This window comes from Sus scrofa, chromosome 3 (genome assembly GCF_000003025.6).
Source record: "Sus scrofa isolate TJ Tabasco breed Duroc chromosome 3, Sscrofa11.1, whole genome shotgun sequence".
NCBI lineage: Eukaryota > Metazoa > Chordata > Mammalia > Artiodactyla > Suidae > Sus > Sus scrofa.
This window is the reverse complement of record NC_010445.4, coordinates 15,999,152-16,023,658: the sequence shown is the minus strand read 5'-3', so window position 1 is coordinate 16,023,658 and position 24,507 is coordinate 15,999,152. Positions and strand designations below refer to the sequence as shown.

The window sequence follows — 24,507 nt, the reverse complement described above, 5'->3', positions numbered from 1 at the left end:
ACTGGGAGTTGGGAAATCAGTTTAATTGGTTGCAGCCAGCAGTTTTTAAAATGAAACACATTGCCTATAATTTTGTGAAAGTTTGTGTGTCAGAGCATATATGTGTGAATGTGTCTACTAGATCGAGATATAAAATTATTTCTCGAGAGTTCTTTTTGTGGCTCAGTGGTAATGAACCTGACTAGTATCCATGAGGATTTGGGCTCAATCCCTGGCCTCACTCAGTGGGTTAAAGGATCCAGTGTTGCTGAGAGCTGTGGTATAGGTCACAGATGCGGCTTGGATCCTGCATTGCTGTGGCTGTGGTGTAGACTGGCAGCTGCAGCTCTGATTCAACCCTTGGCCTGGGAATTTCCAAATGCTGCACATGGGACCCTAAAAAAATAAAAATAAAAAATAAATAAAGATTTAAAATCCATTGCTTTAGTCCAAACTTACCTTTTAGTTCCTCCTAGAATATCCGGGACCAGTGATTCTCTTTAGAGTTTGAGGGGAAAGGAAAGCCAGAATTGTGGACCCTGAGGGTCCTGAGTTCAGACCTAGAGATCCGAACCCAAAAAGGGAAGGAGAGAGGGGAGAGGAGGAGTCCAAAAACCAGCATCCTCAGCAGGGTAGGTGGGGGGGGGGGGCGGGACTACAGAAGCAGGTACAATGTGCTCTCGTTGGGCAGGTTCAGGTACAGCCAAGTCCTGCGGCAGGGGAACTGTCACAGTTGTCCAGAGGGAGGTGGGAAGACTTTCCACAGAAAAGGACATTTATGAAGAGATTTGAGGCTTAAGTGGGTGTTAATCAGACAGAGGGAACAGAACGGGCATCAGGGGGGGTGGGTGGCTCCTGAGGAGCCTCCCGTTGGAGGTGTGAGATTGAGACTGTGTTCTAGGTAACAGACCTCTGTTCTGCTGTAAGCGTAGCCATCCCAGGCGGTCTGCAGACGTTGGAAGCAGCAGAACTGCCCTCAGTCAATCAGGCAGCCGGTAGACTCTTGCCAAATCCTAGAAGGGAGCGCCTGCCTTAGGGCGGTCCTGGGGCCTGGCCATGGAAACGCAGCCAAGGGAGAAGTGACGGGGCCTGACCATGTTCTGGGAGAGAGAGGCACCTTCGACACTAATTTTGAGGTTCAGCACCCGGGATGACAGTGATTGCTTTCACCGGCGTGGAGAGCATTCGAGAGCAGTCAGTCATGGGAGGGAAAATGATGGGGCGAGGTGGATTTTACACCTCGAGTTGTAGAGGTGATGGAGCTCTTAGGGCAGCTTTGCAAGGAATGATCTTAGTAGAAGAAAATTTCTCATGAGTCATAGGTAGACTAAATGTTTCCATTGATTTGGCATTTTTTTCCCTTAGAAAGCTCCTAGCTGTTGGGTTAAAAAAAAAAAATAGATGTCACTTAAATTCAGCATATTTTAAAATTCTAAATCCAGGAACCTGTATATTTTCTATATTCTTCTCAGCTAGAAGTGAAATTGTTACTTAACTTGGTTCATAATCAGGTTTTTTTTTAAAGAGATGTTGGCATCGCAAAGATTTGTCTGTCAATAAATCAAGTATCAACGTATTATATACTTACATGACTGAATGCCAAGTGGATGCTTGGAATTAAAAGCCTTCACACTTCAATCCATAGTTCCTTCAAAGCCTCCTCAACTTTCTGTTTCCTCATGCCTGGTCATTTTTTTTTTTTTTTTTTTAACAATGACTTGTGAGCAGCAATTTTCTTGAAAGAGTACAAACTGGATTATTCCCCTTTATTGAATTCAGATTCTTAACATGGCTTTCCACTAATGAGATACTGTATCCATGCTCAACTGAAAAGGCAAACTTGAGTCATTGAGTTAGTGTTTCAGAATGAGAAGTCACCGGTTAAAACTTCTCTAATAACAAGCAAAATTTAGTAATGAAAAGATTCCACTAGGCGCTACTAACACAACCACGAAGATTCATACCAGAGAAAAAGTGGCAACAAGAGGAGTGGGAATTAGCTTGAGTACTAACACAGGGCAATGCCCTAAACTTCATCAGCCCTTTTTCAGTGATTCTGCTGGAGGAGAGAGACTTGACTTTCATTTCCAGGATGTATTCTTTATTCAGCAGCGGGGTCTTCCAGGGCCATCTCGGCGGTGGTCCCAAGGGCAAAGAAGCTGTCTTTTGACTGTATATAGAACATTCTGCTTTGATATGGAACCATGTCTGGAGCATGAAAGGATTTTCTTTAACATGATAGGGAGAAAAGATCAGGCTGGCTTTTGATTCTTTTTGATACTTATTTGACATTTTTTTAATGGATGTTTTCACTTCTGACCTGACTCCTTTTTTTCTTGCCAGTTTAAGATTGGCAGAGAATGGTGGACGTGGATCGATTATAACCGCTTCCAGGAGCTCATCCAGGAATACGAAGACAGTGGTGGATCAAAAACGTTCAGCGCAAAGGATTACATGGCCAGAACGCCTCACTGGGCACTATTTGGTGCCAGTGAAAGAGGCTTTGATCCCAAGGACACAAGATATCAGAGAAAGAACAAAGCAAAGGATATTTCCGGATGTTGAGATTATCTGAATGTAGGATCCTGAAGGACACAAACCGATGGCCTCAGAAGGTTCTCGGATTCCACTGTGATTTTCCTAAGGACAATGACCCAAATGATATCTCACACGGAGAAGAATAAGGAAGAACACGGGGACACCACTCACACCGCAGGCTCAGGAGACGGCACCCAACACTTTGAGTGGCGGGGGCTCAGCCTCACCATTTCTTTACAGAACTCAGTCCTTTTTCTGAGTTTACTTTTGAAAGAAAATGATTTTGAGGAGGGTGTACACAGTCATTATTAGAATTTAACTGAGTTTGGGACTAGAATTTGGAAGACGCCCTCGGATGCCATTCCTGGGCATGTCATGCAGAATGAACACCTGTTCCTCTTCCTCCGTCGTGGGCTGCTGGCCTTTGCTGATCGTGTTACCCTGAGGCGGCATATCTGCTCCCTCCCTTTCCTACACCTTCAGATAACATCTCCTGAAAGTAATTTAAGTGGTCATAATTATCAATTATTTTAAGTACTGCATGGATTTCTTTAAATTTTTGCTTCATACCAACCCTTCGGAGATTGAGTTGGATCTAAAACTGTCCCAAGTCTCATTTCTTTCCCATCCAGATTGCTTGTAGAAGGTAATATGTGGGCTGGATTCGAGTAGAACCTCCAGCCGAAGGAATTGTCCCATGATGTCACTGAATAATTAGTCTCTAAACTTTGAAATAATGAGCACAATTTGCTTTCAGTTTAAAAAGTCAGTGTTGAAGGCCCTCGGCACTGCACATCTGGCGGGTTTCCCTCTTCTTTCATTCTTGGAGCCTTCGCTCCTTTTTAGCAATCTGTTCTGTAAGGTTCCAGTTTTCTTTCTAATTGAAAATGTCATTAAATACTTCATAGTTTTTGAAAGGTGTTACAGGTGTTTTAAAAATTCCTTTATCCTAAAAATTTAATTAATAAAATGTCTTTTGTGAAGACTTGGACCACACATTGTCTTCTGAGCACTTTCTGGTCCTGTGGTTCTCAGCCCTTTCAGACCCACCTCCTCCTCATAGATCAGCTGTTTTGTAACATGCTCTATTCTCTGCTGAAGTAAAATTCAATGAGGTAGAATCTGCCTAACTCAGTTGAAAACTGGGCACTGTATTTATTGCTAAAGGATAGAGTCGAAACACATCTCTCTTGTGCCACAGGATGAGACAGGGACAAAGGATCACAGGATTCAGATGTTCTTGTTGAACCCAGCACACCTGCAAGCGTGTTCATTCTCCCATTCTGCTGACCACTGAGACAAACTAGAGGCAGCAGTGGTCTAGGCCAGTGAGGCAGGGCCTCGCTGGATAGAGATGGATAAACACCTCCAAGTAGGATGAAGTGTTACAAAGCAAGAACTCATGCTAAGCAGCACACAGATGGGCTCCTGTTTGTGACAGTTAACTGAGCAGACAGCTGTTAGTAAACGCTTTGGGGGCTGCCCTGAGGAGCAGGGCAGGAAGCAGAGCATGCTGGGCTTTGGATCATCCCTCAGCCTCTTTTTCAACCAGGCAACTCTGCTTTTATTTTTTATGTATTGAGGTTCTGCTTAAGATGTGATTTGAACGAAGATAATTCTGTTGCTTCAAAGAAAAAAAAAACAGCAAACCTCTCACCTCCAGAATGAGCCTTTCTGGCTCCATTACCTTCAGGTACATAAATGAGTAATTCTTCTTGCCTTCCACCCTGGAAATGTTTGCTTTATATTCAAGCAAACATTCAAAAAGAAACCCAAGACAAAAACATGGCGTATCCATCCCAGTCACAACAAAAAAATTTTTTAATGCCCAGGGGGAAAGAATGTAATGGGATCTCTGTGAAAAAAATTTCAGTGTTTCCTGAGCAGTATTAACGCACAAGAGATTGGGAAGCTTGAATATTCTAAGAAGGTGAGCTGTTTGAAAAATAGCATTCTAGATGTCCAGTGGAAGTTATTGTTGGAGGCTGGGCAAATGATTGCAACATTCTGCTGAAAACTTAGCCAGGTAAGAATAGTTACAAAGTTCTAGAAAGGAAAATTGCCTTATAAGATATAAAACACATTATCTAAAATAATTAAAACCACTTAAAACAAGAGATCAACATCCAAAATGACAAGAGTAAGAATCTCTGCTTAGGAGTTCCCGTCATGGCACAGTGGTTAACGAATCCAACTAGGAACCATGAGGTTGCGGGTTTGATCCTGGCCTTGCTCATTGGGTTAAGGATCCGGCATTGCCGTGAGCTGTGGTGTAGGTTGCAGATGCAGCTCGGATCCCACGTTGCTGTGGCTCTGGCGTAGGCCAGTGGCTATAGCTCCAATTCAACCCCTGGCCTGGGAATCTCCATATGCCGCAGGAACGGCCCAAGAAATGGCAAAAAGACAAAAAAAAAAAAAAAAAAAAAAGAATCTCTGCTTACTCTCCTTCTAAAATAGTGAAAATATTGGCAAAACAACTAAAATCAATTAATTTTAGAACTCTAACAATTTAACCAAAGGTTTGTATTGAGCTGAAAATCATCTATTAAGAGAAACTACTGAACCTTAATAAAATGAACAGCTTACATCCATCAGAAAGCATGGGGGCTGGAAGATGGGTTGATATCTTAAAAGAACTAGAAGAAAAGACTTTGAACCAAAAATTCTATATCTAGCTAAATCGTCCTTTACAAGTAGAGAAAAAATTGAGGAATTTTCCAGATAAAAAGTAAGAGAATTTATCACCAGCAGACCTGCCTACAAGGAGGAGTCCGCAGGCCCTGATGAAAATGTGTTAGACACTAACTTGAAACCAGACGAAGAAATAAAGAGCACCGGTAAACATCACTATGTGAATTTTATAAAAGACAATATAGATGTATTTTTGTTTGTGACCCTCCTATCTGCTTTAAAAGATAGCTGCCTAAAGTCAATAATTATAAACTGTTGATGGACTTAGATGCAATTTGTATAATAACAGTAACAGCACAAAATTAAGTGGGTCTGATTCCAAAGCAGATTGTTTTAAGATGCTAATTTTAATCTCAAGAGCAGCCTCTAAGAATAAATTTAGAAATTATAGGTAAATATATATGTGTAAAATATATATTTTTATATAATACATATTTTACATATTTTATATGTAAAATAAATATATAATATATAACTTTACTCCCAGTTTCAGTGTGTGGATTTTTCCCTCACACCAGACAATTCTCCAATACCAGCTGGGTAACCTACAATTCATCTTAATTCTTGACACTGTCTATGTGGAGATAGCATCAGATCCCACAGTTAAATGCTCTGCCTTCCTAACTTCAGATGCCAGTTACAAGTCCAGGTTGTCACCTGTGCCTCTGACCAACCAGCTAGAGATTGGAGGTCCCAATGACCCCTTCCTTGGTTTGGTTCATTTGCTGGAGTGGCTCACAGAACTCAGAGAAACATTTTACCTACTAGATTGCTGGTTTAGTATAAAAGGATATAACTCAGGAATAGCCAGATAGGAGAGACGCATAGGGCAGGGTACCTGGGGAGGAAGCCAGGGCTCCCATGCCCTCTCTGAGCACACCACTCTCCCCGAATCACCACATGGTCACTAACTGAGATGCTCTCCAGACCCGATCCTTTTGGGTTTTTATAGAGGCTACACTACATAGGCATGGTTGATTACATCATTGGCCATTGGTGATCGAACTCAGTCTCCAGCCCTTCTCCCCTCTCTGGAGAAGGTTTCAACCCTCTCATCGCATGGTTGGTTCTCCTGGCAACCAGCTCCTTTCCATGAGTGCCTTCAGAAGTCACCTCATTAACATAACAAGACACCGTTTTTTGTTTGTTTGTTTGTTTTTTCTCTCATCACTTACGAAATTCCAAGGGTTTTAGGAGCTCTATGCCAGGAACTGGGATAAAGACCAAATATACATATGTATAGATATCTCTATACATATATATAGTATAAATTACGATGTCACAAAGAAGCGAGATCAAAAAGGTACACTAGAAAATATCTATTTAACATGAAAGAAGACAATAATAGGAACAAAACAATGAAGACATAAGACATTGAAAAAACAAATAGCAAAAAAGGCAGAAATCTTTCCCTAGGTAAGTAAATTAAATATATTAAATGTATATTATGTAAGTAAATTAAATACCCCAATCAAAAGAGGCAGATAAATTCTAATTATCATAATTATTTGTAATTACCTGTTATTAGAAAGATGTAATGATTATGAATATACATGCAGCTAACAACAGAGCCCTAAAATAAGTGAAGCAAAACCTGGCAGAACTGAAGGGAGACAAGTCAATAGTAACTGGAGACTTACATAACCCATTTACAACAAAGGATAGAACAACTAGGCAAAGATCAACAGGGAAATAAAAGATTCCAGCAACATTATAAGCCAACTACCCTAACAGACCTGTCTAGAATACTCAACCAACAACACATTATTCTCAAGTGCCCATGGAACATTCTCCAGTATAGACCATATGTTAGATCACAAAACAAGTCTCAATAAATTTAAAAGGATTGAAATTATAAAAAGTATATTCTCTGACCAATGGTATGAAATTAAACATCAACAGCAGAGGAAAATTCAGGAACTTCATAAATATTAAGAGAAATTAACCACAGCATAAGTAAACAGTGAGTCAAAGAAGAAATCCATGGAAATTAGAAAAGCCTTAGAGATGCATGAAAGTAAAACACAACATAACAGAACCTATGGGATGCTGCTGATGTAGTGCTTAGAAGGAAATTTGTTGGTGTAAATGCCTACATTAAAAAGAAGATACCGGGAGTTCCCATAGTGGCACAGTGGTTAATGAATCCGACTAAGAATGATGAGATTGCGGGTTGATCCCTGGCCTTACTCAGTGGGTTAAGGATCCGGTGTTGCTGTGAGCTGTGGTGTAGGTTGCAGACACAGCTCGGATCCTGCGTTGCTGTGGCTCTGGTGTAGGCCAGAGGCTACAACTCCGATTAGACCCCTAGCCTGGGAACCTCCATATGCCACAGAAGCGGCTCAAGAAAAGGCAAAAAGACAAAAATAAATAAATAAATAAACAAACAAATAAAATAAAAAGAAGATACCTCTCTGGAGTCCTCTGTGGCCCAGTGGGTTAAGGATCTGGCATTGTCACTGCAGTGGCCCAAGTTGCTTCTGTGGCATGGGTTTGATCCCTGGTCCAGGAACTTCCCCATGCCACGCCAAAAAAATAATCCCCCAAACCAGAAGGTACATCTCAAATTAATAACCTAAACTTCCATCTTAAAGAACTAAAAGAACAACTAAACCCAAAGAAAGCTAAAGGAAAAAATAATAAATGCTAGGGCAGAAATAAATGAAAGAAAGAAAAGCAGTAGAAACAATTAGTGAGACCAAAGTTGTTTCTTTGAAAAAGCAACAAAATTGACAGACCTTTAGCCAGACGCACCAAGAACACAAGATGTAAATACTAAAATCAGCTATGAATGCACAACTTTGTGAATATACTAAAAATTATACTGGACACTTTAAATGGGTGAATTTTAAAGTGTATGAAATATATCTCTATAATAAACTTTAAAAAAAAAAAAAGCACAGAGGCAAACCTGAATGTTTATGAAAACCAATATAGGATAAAGGAGGCATCATAAATCAGTGGGGATTTGGGAGAAAAAAGCTATGTCGTTCCGTTCTTTATACCAAATACAAAAAGTCAAATGGAACGAAAAGCTCAGAAGAAAGCTTGGATGAGGAAGGCCTTCCTTGACCACCGGCTCCCAACTTGCTCATGCCTCAGAATTACCCAGAGGGCTTGTTAAAACAGCTTTGTGGACCCTGCTCCAGAGTTTTCTGTTTATTATAGGTGTGCAGTGCAGGAGAATTTACTTTTCTAACTGGTTCCTGGGTTATGCAAATGCTGCTAAGAGGCCACGCTTTCAGAACCCTGTGTAGATAGAAAACCAGTGTAAGAGGCAGGGGGCCAGGGGAGGAAGTAGAGGCAGGCAGAAGCCCGAGCACTCTCCAGGGCACGTAGGGGAGGGTCCGGGTGCATCTGAGTAGCTGTGGGAAGGCCACAGCGGTGGCAGGATGCTGCAGAAGAGGTAGGAGAGGGCCGGGAACCAGGAGCACGTAATGGTGATGACTCAGGGAGAGGTAGGCCAGGCCAAGCCCTAGGAGCAATTATGCAAAGGCACTTCGTGATTAGATTTGCATCTTAATAAAACCCCTCTGGCTTCGGCCTGGAAAATGGCCTGGAGAGAGCAGAAGGGAAGGAGAGGAGCTGGTAGGGATCCTGGAACTAGCCAGAGGTAAGGCCTGCGGGGTAGCATTTGTGTAGTGCACACCGCTGCCTGCTGAGCTGGGTGGCTGGAATAGGGGGCAGTGGGTAGATCTGAAAGAGACCTTAGGCGGACACACTGACAGATTTGGCCACAAACTACCTAGATGGGGGGCGGGGGGCGGGGGCAGAGGTGGGGAGGGGCAGGGAGGCAGGACAGGTGAGTTGTCAAGGATGATGCCTGGGTTTTCTGGCTTGGGAATGGGAAAAATGCCAGTGTCGGGCTCCAAGCTGGCTAAACTGGAAGAGGGCCAAGCCCCGGGGGAGATCCTGAGTTGACGTGTGGCTTTGAATCACGCCAAGACGTCCAAGGGGAAGGTCAAGCCAGCGGCCAGGCATGGAGGTCTAGGGTGGAAGAAACTGTAACTCATCCTGGTGTAGGTTCTGCCCTAGAGCCGAGGTCACCTGCAGAGCCCATGTAGAGGGAGGAGGAGAGGCCACACCTCCAGGAACTCTGCAGGTCGTGGTGGATGGGAAAGAAACCCCCAGACATCGTCAACAGGGGAGGCAGGAGAGTAACCAGGCCCATGGAGTCCCAGAAACCCGGGTCAGGGGCGGAGATGGGTGAGAGCAGGTGAAGAACAGATGCACAGTGTCAGAGGCCAGTGAGAGGCGAGCCACAGAGGAGGACAGAAAAACGTCCCTTCCTGGGGTGGGAGGGGTCCTGATGAACGCTTGAAGGCTTTTTAATGACAGATGTGGATGATACGATGCTAAGGTTAAAACCCAGAATTCCACACTTACAATTCTCGCTTGAATTATGGAAAACTCACATGTGGGAAGAAACCTAGAAATGAATATTATTTGAATGAGACTAGCACAATAAGAGGTATGGGAAAGGTGTTTTCAGCCGCTGAAGCTTTTTCCTTAAATAAGATCCCAAATTTGGAATTCAGCCTATAGTTGGAATCCCACATATTCACAACAGCACAGCTCATCCGCTGAAGGATTATTTAACCTTTGCTGTTGTTGTTTTTCTTTCAGTGTGCTGGGTTGCTCTTCTCCCTTTCTGTTTAAATAGAGATTGATGAACTCTTCCCGGGGCACCACGGATTGAAGGCAAGCTGGCAGTGACGAATCCTGTTGGCTGTTGGCCTGTGCGGTGTTTTTGTCCTTTTCTGATTCCCTTGCATTCAGTGTAACACAGTGCGATACGCTCAGGACCAGGTTTTGACGCTCCTGGGTACCGTGTTGTAAATTCATTGCCTTTTCTGGGGAAAAAGACCCAGTTGTTGGGAAGGAACTCTGGTGCGTTGCGATTTCTCCTCGGTGATTTCAGGAATTCCAGCCTAGGTGTTAGAGAATTTATAGTGGCCACTGACCTCAGTCCAAAGCCAGGATGTCTGCAACAGGCTGGGAGGGAAAGTGCCCACCTCTGGGTGAGAGAGGAGCTTGGAAAGGGAGCTCTTGTTTTATCAGCCACCTGCCTCCTCCTTCCCCACTGCTCGGAAGGAGTCCCCGCTTCCTCAGGGCTGTTCTGAGAGCTGCGTGTTCCTTCCACTCCAGCTTCTTCATTCGGAGGGAAATGAAGTCTTTCAGACCTGCAGTGGGTGGTAAGGGCTGCTGTGGGGGGATTTGTTCTTTGTTCGTCCCGTGACACCCCCACTTTAGGGGGATGCGCTGGCCTCATGCACTGTATCAGGAGGTGACTGGTGGAGGCTGAGCTCTTAGTCTCCCCCCCCCGCTATGGGCCTTGACATTGGCCTTGTGACCTTGAACCAGGCAGCTGCTATGACCGCCCTCCCGGGGTATGGGGACGGGTCCAGATGGGAGTGGGACCAGCTGAAGGCCTTCCCTGGATCTTCAAGTCGGGCCAGCAGGGGCTGATCTGAGAGACGGAGCCCATATCCTGCCAGGGCTCGATGCCGACGTCCCATCTTCACAGCTTCCCTGAACGCCCCAGTTGCAGGAGCCTCAGATCACCTTTCACTTGGGTTCATCGGAGCTGCTTTTATCCCTTGCAGTATAGTCTGGCTAATGTCATAGCACATCATCAGCGCAAGTCCACTGTCTGCTGCCCACCTGCCACCACCCCCGGAATGTCCCTGTCCCCAGCGATGCCCCCTCTTCTGTCTGCCGCGTCTGGTTGGAGGAAGGGAAGTCTCGTGCGCCTGGCCCAGTGTCTCTTGGCCTGTTTCTCCAGGACCTTCCGTCTGTGGCTCCTTTCACTCCAAGCCAGCCAGTGGCTCCTGTGGCCCCAGTAGCCTTGCTGCAGGCCCGTGTCAGGCCCACAGCAACGTGGGGATCCAGGCTGCCCAGGAAATCCCACCCCCGCCAGGCTCAGCTGGAGCCTGTACATGTGATAAAACTCCCTCCAGGTTCCACTCCCTTGGGCCGTTCACACCTTCCCCCCGGCCCAGGGTCCACTCTCCCAGGGAGCCCATTGCCTTGCTGACACGTGGACTGACACGTGCACAGAGACCCAGTCACTAGAGTGGGCCGGGAGCTCCTTTCCCGGGGCAGCCCACCCGAGCTGGCTTTCTCCCAGTTTCAACATGATCCTCTCATCACATAAGTGACTTCTCAACTCCACAGTTTCTTTTCTTTTCTTGGTTGTGGCATGCAGCGGCTGAACGTTGCATCTCAGTTCCCAGACAGGGATTGAACCTGGGCTGCAGCGGTGAAAGTGTCAAGTCCTAACCACTAGACCACCAGGGAACTCCCCACATTTTCTCCTCCTGATCACAGTACCCTCCTGAGCACACCTATCCCAGGCCCCACAAGCCACATCCAGCCTGAGAAATATTTTTGTACAACCATGAGGCAAGAATGGGTTTTACATTTTAATTGGATGGAAAATGTCGGGAGTTCCCACTGTGGCTCAGCAGGTTAAGAACCTGACATGGTGTCCTGCGGGGATGCGGGTTTGATCCCTGGCCTCACTAAGTGGATTAAGGATCCATTGCTGCCACAAGCTGTGGCGTAGGTTGCAGATGTGGCTCGGGTCTGGTGTTGCCGTGGCTGTGGTATAGGCCAGCAGCTGCAGCTCCGATTCGACCTCTAGCCCGGGAACTTCCATATGCAAAAATGTAAAAAGAAAAAAAAAATCACAAGAATAATATTTCATGGCATGTGAAAATCACATGAAATTCACATTTCCGTGTCCTTAAGAAAAGGTTTATCACAACACAACTACACCCATGGATTTGCAATTCTTGCTCTGCCCAGCTGTGAGGATTCAGGAAGCTAACAGAGACCTTGGGCTAGCTTGTCTTTGGGCCAGCATGGCAGCCTCCTCTCTTTGGGACCCCAGGCTCTCAGGTTGCCACCGTCTCAGCTAGCCTTGGCCATGAGCCAGGGTTACCCCAGATTCCATGCTGAGTCCTGAGATTTGTCACCACCAGCTCTTACGGCTGGCTGACCTCCAGGCTGGGTGCCTGGGGAGCATCTGAACTAGAGGTGGGCAAGTGTCAGCGTCGCTGATGGACTGACATTGAAAGAGACGACCCCAGGGGTCCAACAGGGTACATGTGGCTGCAAGTAACTGTCCTATGTCAGTAGCAGTGGAAGCACGAGGGGCATGTAATTATCTCATGTGACCAGGGATCTGGAGGTGAGGCTCCTGCATTTGCTTTGGTGGCTCCACCAGATCAGCAAGACTCAGATTCTTTCTTTCCACTTTACTGCATGGTCACCATGTTCAAAGGCTGTTCAGGGCAACAAAAGACTTTATCTTTGCTTGGCTCTTGTCCTTCTTCAGGGAATGTTTGCCTTTCCCAGAAGCCTCCAGGCAGACCTCCCCATACACCTCCTTGGCCAGAACCAGATTTTTTTAAAAATTTTTTTTGTATTACTCAATGAATTTATTACATTTATCGTTGTACAACAATCATTACAACCCAGTTTTATAGTATTTCCATCCCACACCCCCAGCGCATCTCTCCCACCCCCCAAACTGTCTCCTTTGGAAACCATAAGTTTTCCAAAGTCTGTGTGTCAGTATCTCAGAACCAGATTTCATATTCCCCCTGTTGGGCCAGGGTCCAGGACTGCCTTGGACCCAGGAATTCCACCTGCTACCTGAGCAAAGTCAGGGTTGGATCAGCAGGACGGGGAGGTGTAGCCTTGGCAGCGACCGCCCTCGATGGCCAGTGGGGAGGGATGCCAAGGACGTTTTGGACCAGTGAGAAGACAGCCCCGTCTGTTCTTGCCCTGGTGAGTCGCGCCTTATGAGGCGCATTGGAGGAGTGAGAGGCACCGAGGGGGGATGAGCAGGGGTGCAGCTCAGTGTTGGGGCTCAAGGCCCTGCGAGAGGAGGGGTGTCACCGAGCTGGGAACCCAGCTTAACGCCTTCAAATGCCTTCATCTGCTGGGGCTATAAAAATATGGGGGTTGTTGGCTGGGCGCTTCAAAGCAGGAAGGTTTGGCATCCCCACCCCAGCTTTCCCTTCCAACCCTTCTCCAGTTGCCCAGGTCTGAAGTGATGGTTGGTGGTGAGCAGGGCCAGGCCAGGGTCTTGCCGAGGGAGAATGCCAGTGTTGCTGGATTGTCACCATGTCCGCTTGTCTGGTCTCCAGATCAGGCGGTTTCCCTTCCCCCAGCCAGTCTCCCCTCTTCTCAGTCCTCCCTCACCCCCACCAGTAGGGACCTGTGTGGGTGTCCTTTTTTCTTTTTTTTGTCTTTATAGGGCTGCACCTGCGGCATATGGAGGTTCCCAGGCTAGGGGTCCAATCGGAGCTACAGCTGCCAGCCAACACCAGAGCCACAGCAACACCAGATCTGAGCTGTGTCTGTGACTTACACCACAGCTCATGGCAACGCCGGATCCTTAACCCACTGAGCAAGGTCAGGGATTAAACCTGCAACCTCATGGTTCCTAGTCAGATTCGTTTCCACTGTGCCACGATGGGAACTCCTTTTTTTTCTGTTTTTTAGCAGCCGCAGCCTCGGCATATGGAAGTTCCTGGTTCAGGGATTAAATCTGAGCTGCAGCTGTGACCTATACCACAGCTGCAGCTGTGCTGGCTCCTTTAACCCACTGAGCTGGGCCAGAGATCAAACCTACATCCCCACAGTGACTGAGACCTCTATAGTCAGATTCTTTTATCATTATCATTATTATTATCATTACGCTTTTTAGGGCTGCACCTGCAGCCTATGGAAGTTCCCAGGCTAGGGACTGAGTCGGAGCTACAGCTGCCGGCCTGCACCACAGCCACAGTAACACAGCATTCGAGCCACATCCGTGACCTATACCTCAGCTCATGGCAACGCCGGACCCTTATCTGACTGAGTGAGGCCAGGGATGGCACCTGGATCCTCCTGGATCCTAGCTGGGTTCTCAAAACCCACTGTACCCCCGCAGAAACTCCTGGGTGTTTGTCCTTGCGTGCCTGGGGTTGTAATGGCAGTCCTCGTTCCCCAGTAAGTCATCCTATTCCCCAGCCCTTGCTGGCAGGGTTCCTGGGACTCCTTCCTGGCCTGAGTCACGGGGGCCCTCTCTTCCTGGGCTCTTTCTGGCTCCTTTGCCTTGGGGGCCAGGGGGTGTTCCCGGAGGTGACAGTTCCATCTGTTTTCTGCAGGACCTGTCAGCCACAGGTCCGTGTGCGGCCGCCTGCTGCCAGTGCTCAGTGCACAGGCCATTAGGTAGAGCCCTACCCGGCTTTTGTGTTAAAAGCCCATTATTTTAATTCCCAGAGCTTTCACAGGGAACAGGCAGCAAAGGCAGCACCAGCAGCGCACTCTGTCTGCCTTCTAATTATGATCATTCATGACTCAGAATCTCAAATCGGTCATTGCTTTGGCCACCGCATCCTGTCCCACTCTTCCCCGTGTCCCCTCCGAAAGAGTCAGCCCATGGCTTCCGGGGAGGCGGGGCGGGGGATGCTGATGTAATTTGGAAGATTAGAGAGACTGCCGGGCAGGGCGGGAAAGCGATGCCCTCTGCAGCAGGGCGAGGGGTAGAGGGAGGACCAAGTCTTCCTTCATTCAAACCAGGAGAAATCACATCAACCCCTCATCCCGCCAGCACGGCTCATCTTCCTGTGCTCTGTTTACACAATAACGTGTGTGTGCTCATGTGTGTTTATTTAATTTTATTGGAAAATAAGAAAAATAGCCCCCCAAAACACTGTCTCACACAAACATGCCTAGAAATAAAGTGTGTTTATAAAGCTTTTAGATTTTATCTCATTAACGGACCACACTCCGCTGACCTGATGGGACTCCTACAACTAATTCCTGGGCACGGGGGTGTGGGGGGGAGGCGGGCATCGGGGTGCTTCTGCACGTGCAGGGTGGGCCCCTTCCCATGGGGGTGCCGAGGCCCCTCGCCACCTTCCCGCTATGGTTAAAAAGCTTTCAATTTCCCTATTTCAGGAGCCTTGACTCCAGCCCTCATCCTTTCAGGTATCCTCCAAATAACAGCTGGAAATTTGTCTCCAAACGCAAGCTTCGTTTTTCTGCATTCTGATGCCTGAAAAGTCAGGCTAGGTGGAGTTCCCTGGTGGCCTAGCAGGTTAAGGATTTGGCTTTATCACTGCTGTGGTGCGGGATCGATCCCTCGCCTGGGAACTTCTCTATCCATGGGAGAGGCAAAAAAAAAAAAAAAAAAAAAAGAAAGAAAGAAAGAAAAAAAAGTCAAAGTGAAGAAACCCCCTTTCTCACTTCCGGTAGTTTGCTGCGGAATCTGCTCCTGGCCACACCGCTGACTCCTCTTGGGCAAAGACCAAAGTGATGCCCCTGCCCCAGATCCAACAGGTGCCCCTTTCATCCCACCCAACTCTCTAGCTTTTGGTCCCAGGGCCACTTGGCTCTCCCTTTCCCCTCCCTGGCAGCTCTGACCTCCTCCACCTGCACCTCCTGCCCGCTGAAGTGATTCTCGCCCCAGCTTTCCATCTCCCCCTCCCCCCACCCCCACACTGTGACGTCATCCTGCCCCCCGCCCCCCCTCCCTTCCCCTGAGCCTTGATCCCCACCCCCAACGTGGATGGCCCCCTGGGGACTCCTCTGCACCACAAGCCTGTTGTTTTTTTGTTTGTTGGGTTTTTTCGTTGTTTCTTAGGGCCACATCCATGGCATATGGAGGTTCCCAGGCTAGGGGTCCAATCGGAGCTATAGCTGTGGCCTACACCACAGGCACAGAAACGCAGGATCTGAGCCACATCTGCGACCTACACCACAGCTCACAGCAATGCCAGATCCTTAACCCACTGAGCAAGGCCAGGGATGGAACCTGCAACCTCATGGTTCCTAGCCAGATTCGTTAACCACTGCGCCACAACGGGAACTCCACCACAAGCTTGTTTCTCCAGCTGCCTTGGGCACCTGAGGGCCTTCCCAGCTCCGCCTTCTGCCTGCCTGTTCACCCTTCAGCACACGGCCAGGATATTACGGCCCCTGGGAGACCCCCACGCCCCCACCTGAGGGAGCGGCCCTTTTCCTTTGCACACTTGTAATAGTGTCCATTGCACACGGGGTTGCCTTGCACTGGCCTAAGTGTTTGCCTCCCCTCCCCCGACCTCCCCCGCCCTCCCCCACCCAGACGGGATCCCCCAGCAGGAGGTCGTGTCCCCAGCGCCTTCCTCTGCCTGTGCAGGCCCCTTGCAAAGCCATTACCTCCTGCCCAGGAGCGATCATGGGAATCGTCTCCTTTGGCAAATTCAAAAAATAACAGATCGCTCACTGCCCTCATTACCTTCCCTTCCCTCCTCGTCAGCCACTCCTCAGGGCCCCAATATCTCCTGAACACTTTCTAATGGACTCATTTATAAAACCGGTCTCTTTTTTTAATAAGTCGGGGGGAACGTGCCACGTCTGTTACTAATGGCCTCTTTCAAACCTCCTGGGCACCTCTTTTGGTTTGAAAAGGCCCTAAATGGTTCTCTGAGTTTGGGCAGGACCAGGCTGTCCTTTTAAGGTATAAAAACAATCTGCAGGCATCTCTGAAGGACTCATCATAGCTATATCACAGTTTTCTTCCAGTGGATTACAAATCTTTTGTACTTTTGGCTTTTTTTTTTTTTTTTTTTTTTTTTTGCCCTGATATATGGTGTCAGCAGAACCAGGGCCCGCATTCAAGGGACCGTGGCTCCCTGGGGGCCGCAGTAGTTTATAGGTTGTGTCCACGTGTTTGCTGACCCTGGACCCAGCCCTTCAGCAACCCCCCCCCCCGCCCCCGCCGTGCTTCTTCTCTGGGAGAGATTGTCACCTCTCCTGTCCCACTAGCTTCAGCCTTGGCTGTCTGCCTCCCTGGCTGTCACAAGGTCCTTGCAGGTTGTCTGGGAGGGAGCCTGAAGCCCCCCAGCCCCTCCACCCAGAGAGCCCGCTCATTCTTCTCTCCTGTCCTGGCAACAGCATCTGACAGTTTCACCCTCTCGGGCCATTGAGATGTTCATTTCCTCTCAGGTACAAATGGAAATGAGATGAAATAAAATGGTCCGGAATTATTTGATGTTTTTCTAATTTGATTCCCAGCAGCCCTATGAACCCGATCATCTATCTCATCAGTGCCACAGAACCAAACACAAGCACAACCCGGGGGTGGGGGGGTATGTGGTCCCTGCTCTCCCCTGAGACCACGAAAACCAAGTGCCCCCTTGAGAGAGAACCTTTCCTATGTTGTCACAAAGAGATGGATTCCCCAAAGGGACTGAAAGGCACGGAGTAACTTCTGAAGGAGTTCTGAGAGAACTTTGTTCTGGTTTATGATCAGTTTACTCTCCGTTTCCCCCTGCCTGTTTTCCTCCCGTGAGGCTTCTGCAGGAAGCTTTCATTCAACAGTCACAGCCGTCACGGTAGCTTTGAGCATCCCGAGATGGGCCGTGTGGTTCCACCTTAGGAGTCCCTGTGAATGTTCCTTTTCCTGCCGTGTGGAGCGAGGGGCAGGCCGGACGTCGGAATGCAGCTTTCCTTGGCTCCATCGCAGCTTTGGAAGGCTCCCCTGTGTACTTCTTCCTGGTGCAGGTGCAAGCAGCTCTTGTCGTCTGCTCCTCAGGCTCCCCAATCTGGTTTAGAGGCAGGTATGTGGCTTCCAGAATAACTTTCCAGTCTTCTGATGGCAGGCAGCGTGATGAGGGTTAATGATGTCCCAGTTGTCCAAAATGGGCTGGAAATGAGGTATTCAGAAGATGGAGTCTTTGAGGTTGAGGCTTTTTAATGTGCCCGTGCGTGTGTGTGTTTCAAGTCCTTCCCTGTGGAAATCTTCCAGTGTAATTGAAATATTAGCCAGTCTCGTAACCACTGCACACACAGCACCCAATGGGATTTTAGATAGAAAATCAGGAGTTCCCATTGTGGTGCAGAGGAAATGAACCTGACTAGGAACCATGAGGTTGCAGGTTCGATCCCTGGCCTCGCTCAGTGGGTTAAGAATCTGGCGTTGCCATGAGCTGTGGTGTAGGTCGAAGATATGGCTCAGATCCTGCATTGCTGTGGCTCTGGCGTAGGCTAGCAGCTGTAGCTCCGATTCGACCCCTCGCCTGGGAACTTCCATATGCCTCGGGTGTGGCCCTAAAAAGCAAGCAAGCAAGAAAATCAAATCCTTAAGGGCTGGAAGGGATCCTCACAGTCCGGGAACCCGATTTCCTGCCAGTGTTTCCATTGTTTCTACAGAACCCTAACCCGGTGTTGTCCAGTCCACAATGGGCTGCCCCTGGTGATGAGACCTTGCCCTTGGAGGGAAGGGGATCACTAGGGAGCACTAAGGAGAGACTACTTTGGTTGAGTTGAAATAGCTTTCCCAGTAGGTCTCATGCTCAGTCCGGGTTCTCACCGTTGGGAAGTTCAGAGCCAGGTAAAATCACTCCCTAGCTTCTCTTCTCTGGACCAACAAGCAGTCGCTTCCACCATTGCTCCTGTGACAAGGCCTCAACTCCCCATGGATTTTTGGCACATTCTGCTCATCCGTTTCTATCTTAGGAAAACCGGAAGCCCGGGTTTCCTGAGCAGAGCGGCCACTCTCTCCACTCGGAGATCCTGAGGGGTAGCCTGCCCGGAAACCACAGCATCCTGCATCCTGTCAGGCCACAGCCTCCTCTTGCTCTCAATACAGATGTGCAAACAGGGACTCAGGACCATGCTACACACACACACACAGGACCCGCTGAGACTTCAGATTCAGCAGTAGGACTCGGGTCCTTAACCTGAGAGCTTTTTAAAACTTGTTAATGAGTTTATTATTAAGGTATAACTGACCTATAATAAATGGCATATATTTGAAGTATACAATTGGGTCAATATAACCTCTGTATCTAGGCATCCGCAGAACTGTCATCTCAAAACAGTAGATATTGTCCATGACCCCCCAAAATCTCCTCGTATCCCTTTATAGGTAATTTTTTTAAAAAATTACAGTTCATTTACAATGTTTTGCCAATTTCTGCTATACAGCAAAGTGACCCAGTCAAATATACATTCCCTTTCTTATATTATCTTCCATCATTGTCTATCCCAAGAGACTGGATGTAGTTCCTGTGCTGTACAGTAGGACCTCATTGCTTATCCATTCTTTTTTTTAAACTTAATACATTTTATATATTTATAGTTGAATAATGAGCATCATAACCCAGTTTGACAGCCTTTCCATCCCAAACCCCCAGTCCACCCCTCCCCCCAACCTGTCTCCTTTGGTGACCATAAGTTTTTCAAAGTCTGTGAATCAGTATCTGTTCTGCAAAGAAGTTCGCTGTATCCCTTTTTTAGATTCCACATATAAGTGATAGCATATGACGTTTGTGTCTCACTGTCTGACTTCACTTAGCATGATCATTTCTAGGTCCTTCCGTGTTGCTGCAAATGCCATTAAGTCTTTCCTTTTTACAGCTGAGTAATATTCCATTGTGTATATGTACCGCATCTTCTTTAGCCACTCCTCCGTCAATGGTCATTTAGGTTGCTTCCACGTCTTGGCTATTGTATATCACGCTGCAGTGAACATTGGAGTACGTGTATTTTCTCAAGTCATGGTTTTCTCTGGATAGTTGCCCAGGAGTGGGATTGCTGGATTGCTCATCTATTCTAAATGTAATAGTTTGCATCTACTAACCCCCAGTCCCTCCTGCTCCCTCCCCTCTCCCCCTTGGCAACTCCTTGTATCCCTTTATAAACTCTCCTCTCCTCCTCCCCAGGCAGTATTTTTAAGTATTTTTAAAGATATGTTCATTGTTTTTTTTAAGACGTAATGCACAATTCATAGACTACAGTATAGTGTAAGCATGACTTTTATAGGCACTGAGAAACCAAAGCATTCCCGTGACTCATTTTATTAGGATATTTGCTTCATTGCAGTGGCCTGGAATAGAACCTGCAGTATCTCCGAGGTCTGCCTGTACATGTTAACCTTCGAGGAAAACGCCAGACTCCTTTACAAAGCGCTTGTACCATTTTGCATTTCTACCATTGGCGTATGAGAGTTCCACTTCCTCTCGTGTACCCATACATGCTTCAGCCGTTTTTATAGGTAGGTAATGGTCTCTCCCTGTAGTTTTAATAGGTGTGTACTGTGGTTTTATAGCTATGTAATGGTATCTCGCTGTAGTTTTAATCTGCATTTCTATAATGCCTAATGATGTTGAGCATCTTTTCATCTGCTTTTTTCCCCCTAGAGATATCTTCTTTAATGAAGTTAAAATCTTTCACTCATTTTTGAAAATTGCGTTGTTTGCTTATTGTTGAATTTTGAGAGTTCCTTATATATTCTGATTACAAGTCCTTTATAAGATATATATTCTGAATATTTTCTTCCAGTCCATAGAGTATTTTTTCTTTTTCTTTTTCTTTTTTTAATACTTGAAAGAAGTTTCAAATTTTGATCGTGTAATTTATCGCTTTGTTCTCTTATGGCTCACGCTTTGGTATTGAATTTAAGAAAAGGTCTTGAGATTTTTCTCTGATGTTTTCTTTTGGAAGTTTCATAGTTTCAGTTTTACATTTGGGTCTCTGATCCATGTTGAATTAATTTTTTGCACATAAGGCAAAGTATGCATCAAAGGTCTTTTTCTCTTCCCTTCTCTCTTTTTCTCTTTCTGCATATAGATAACCAGCACCGTTTGTTGAATGAGTCTTTTCTTTTCTGAATTGCCTTTGTAGCTTTTTTTTTTTTTTTTTTTTTTTTGTCTTTTTAGGGCTGCACTTGAGGCATATGGAAGTTGCCAGGCTAGGAGCAGAATGAGAGCTACAGCTGCTGGCCTATGCCACAGCCACAGCAATGCCAGATCCAAGCCACGTCTGTGATCTACATCCAGCTCACGGCAACACCCAGTCTTTAACCCACTGAGCAAGGCCAGGGATCAGACTTGCACTCTCATGGATGCTGGTCAGATTCATTTCCTCAGAGCTGCAACGGGAACTCCCCATGCCTTTGTATCTTTATCAAAAATCAGTTGTCCATATATGATCTTCTGACCTACAAACAAGATATATCATTCCAGTTATTATGTCTTCTTTAATTTATTTCAACAATATTTTGTAGTTTTCAGTGGATAGAAAATTTTAGGTGTGCAATATAATGATTTGATAGTTGTATATCGTGTGAAATGATCACAGTAAGGCTAGTTACCATCTTTCACCATACAGTTACACAGAGTTTTTTCTTGTGATGAGAACTTAGAAGATCTACTCTTTGATAACTGGATGCTTGCACCTTTTGACCCTCTTCACTCCTGTTGCCCCCACCCCCCACCCCCAGGAGGCCACCAATCTCTTCTCCGTATCCAGGACATCCGTTGTTTGTTTGTTTGATTTTTAGATTCATGTCCAAATGAGATCGTAAGGTTATTTTATTCCTCTGTCCTAGTTCATTTAGCAGAATGCCCTCAGCGTTCATCCATGTTGTTGTAAATGGCAGGATCAACCTTTTTTTCCTTACGGCTGAAGAGTGTTCCATTGTATGTATGTACCACATGTTCTTATCCGTGCATCCACTGACGGACACTCAGGTCGTCTCCATGTCTTGGCTATTGTGAATACTGCTGTAATGAACATGGGGGTTCAGATAGCTCATGAAGATAATGATTTCATTTCCTTTGGGTTTATACCTAGAAGTCAGATTTTATTCGTTCTACTAAGCTCTTCTGCCGATTCCACTAATCATGTCGTCTGTGAATGAAGACATTTTCCGTTATTCCTTTATAATTGGGGTGACTTTTGTTTTCTTTTTCTTGTTTCATTCCACTGGTTTGAACCTCTAGTTCAATGTTGAATAGAAGGGCTAAAAGCAGAAATGACTGTCATCTTCCGAATCCTAATGGGGAGACGAGTTGATTGTGATTAAGTGTGATGTTAGCTGTAGCTATTTTGTTTTGTTTTGTTTTTGTCTTTTGTCTTTATAGGGCCGCACCCGAGGCATATGGAGGTTCTCAGGCTAGGGGTCTAATCAGAGCTACAGCTGCTGGCCTACTCCAGAGCCGCAGCAACGCCAGAACTGAGCCGCGTCTGCGACCTACACCACAGCTCACGGCAACACAGGATCCTTAACCCGCTGATCGAGGCCAGGGATCGAACCCGCAACCTCGTGGTTCCTGGTTGGATTCATTTCTGCTGCGCCACAGTGGGAACTCCAGCTGTAGGTATTTTGTAGATGCCCCTTTTCAGGACTGAGGACGTTTTCTTCTGTTCCTAGTTTAACGTGAGTTTTTATTAGGAATGGGTGTTAGATTTGGTCAAATGCTTTTATGCATCTCTTGGGATATTTGTACAGTTTCCCTTTTTTATTTAGTCTTATTATGGTGAATGACACTGATTGGTTTTTGAATGTTAAACCAACCATAGGTTCCTAGGTTAAATCTTTTTATCCATCATGAATTTCCTAAAGTTTTGCTAAAATTCTTTACTTCTATATTTACAATGGATATGGGCTATAAGTTTCATTCTCCTGTAATGTTCTTGTTTAGTTTTTGTATTAGAATAATGTTGGACTCATAGATTGAGTTGAGAAGCATTCCTCTCATTGTTTTCTGGTACAGATTGAGCAGAATTGGTCTTATTTTTTTGTTAGATGATAGACTTCAACAGTGAACCCATCTGGGCCTAAGAAATTTCTTTGTGTGACGTTTCAAACCTGCAAATTCCTTTTCTTTGATATAAGCTTTTCAGGTTATCCCATTTCTTCGTCAGTGAGCTTCGTGGCTTTCAAAAAATTGGTGCATTTCATCTAAGTGATTGGATTTATAAGCATAAAGTTGTTTATAGTATTTTCTATAATCCTTGTGATATCTGTTGAATTTGTGGTGACATTATCTTTCTTCTTCTGAATGTCTTCTCTGCTATGTATCACTTGCTTCCTTCTAAATTTATTGTGATATGCTTTATGGCCTAGAATATGGTCTACTTCAATAAATATTCTCTGGGCAGCTGAGAATAATATGTAGTCTGCCATTGCTGGGTAAAGTGCTCTCAAATGTTACTCTGACCAGGTTAATATTGTTCAAGTCTACTTTATCTTTGCTGATTTATTTATTCTAACAGTTATTGAGAAAATGCATATGAAACATCTGCCTGTAATAGTGGATTTTTCTATTTCTTCTTGCAGTCTCAGAGTTTTTGCTTCATTTATTTTAAAACACTGTTATTATTCACATTTAGAGTTATCATGCCCTCTTGATTAATTGACCCCTTCATCATTAGGAAATGACCTTGATAATATTCTTTGCTCTGAAATCTACTTTGCCTGATATTAATATACCTGCTCCAGCTTTCTTTTGTCTACTGTTGTATAGTATAATCTCTTTTTGTTTGTTTATTTACTTTTTTGTTTGTTTAGATTTGCTTATTTGTTCATATGTACATGTAGTTTAAAGGCAGCATGTAATTAGGTCTTGCTTTTTTACCCAGTCTATCTGTGCCCTTTATGTGGGATGTTTCAAGTAATGTAGATTGAATGTGGTCATTAATTCTGTTAGGCTTAAATCTGTCAACTTAGTATTTATTGTCTATGTGTCCTGGCTATTCTTGGTTCTTTTTCTTCTTTTTCTCCCTTCTTTGGGTTTAATGAGTATTTTTTATGATCTCATTTTGTCTCCTTTGTTGGCTCATTAAGTCTTAACACTTTTAAAAAATTTTATGTGGCTGCTTCAGGGTTTATTGCATATATTAAGCGCTATTATTCAACTTCACATGGAGGATGAGAACCTTTCCTGAGTAGACTTCCATTTCTCCCCCAAAACTTTTATGCTGCTGCTACCCTGTGTTTTACTTTTGCATATACTATGAACTCCACAATACTTTGTTTTGATTTTTGTATATGCTGTCCGTTATCTTTTAAACATATCTATACAACAATAACGTATATTTACCATCTCTGGGGTTCCTCCTTCCTTGGTGGAGATTTGTGCTTTCACTTGGTATCTACTTCCTGCTGCCTGAGCTATTCCTTTTACAACATTTTCATATTTGGACTCTGCTAATAATGAATTCTTTTAGATTTTCTATATCTGAAAACGTTTTTATTTCATCTTCACTTTTTTTTTTTTTTTTTTTTTTTTGTCTTTTTAGGGCCTTGCCTGTGGCATGTGGGAGTTGCCAGATTAGGGGTCGAATTGGAGCTGAGCTGCCAGCTGACACCACAGCAACATTAGATCCAAGCTGCATCTATGACCTACACCACAGCTCATGACAACTCCAGATCCTTTAACCCACTGAACGAGGCCAGGGATTGAACCCAAGGCCTCGCGGGTACTAGTTGGGTCCATTACCGCTTTGCCACAGCAGAAACTCCCCATC

The 24,507-nt window shown here is 45.6% G+C and overlaps 1 protein-coding gene across 3 annotated transcripts in view; it reads left to right on the top strand.

The window, feature by feature from the left end:
* Window positions 1-24,507, top strand: part of TYW1 (tRNA-yW synthesizing protein 1 homolog (S. cerevisiae)) — a 191,080-nt gene that overhangs the window by 136,994 nt on the left and 29,579 nt on the right. The window contains exon 16 of one of the 3 annotated variants that reach the window (XM_021086356.1): window positions 20,077-20,226. The exons of 1 other annotated variant lie outside the window; for it this stretch is intronic. In XM_021086356.1, coding sequence (XP_020942015.1) covers window positions 20,077-20,127 — 51 coding nt within the window. In that variant the 3' untranslated portion in view covers window positions 20,128-20,226. Of the gene's footprint in view, window positions 1-2,322; window positions 5,687-20,076; window positions 20,227-24,507 lie in introns of those variants that run through there. One more of the 3 variants, XM_003481010.4, reaches the window with a different exon arrangement.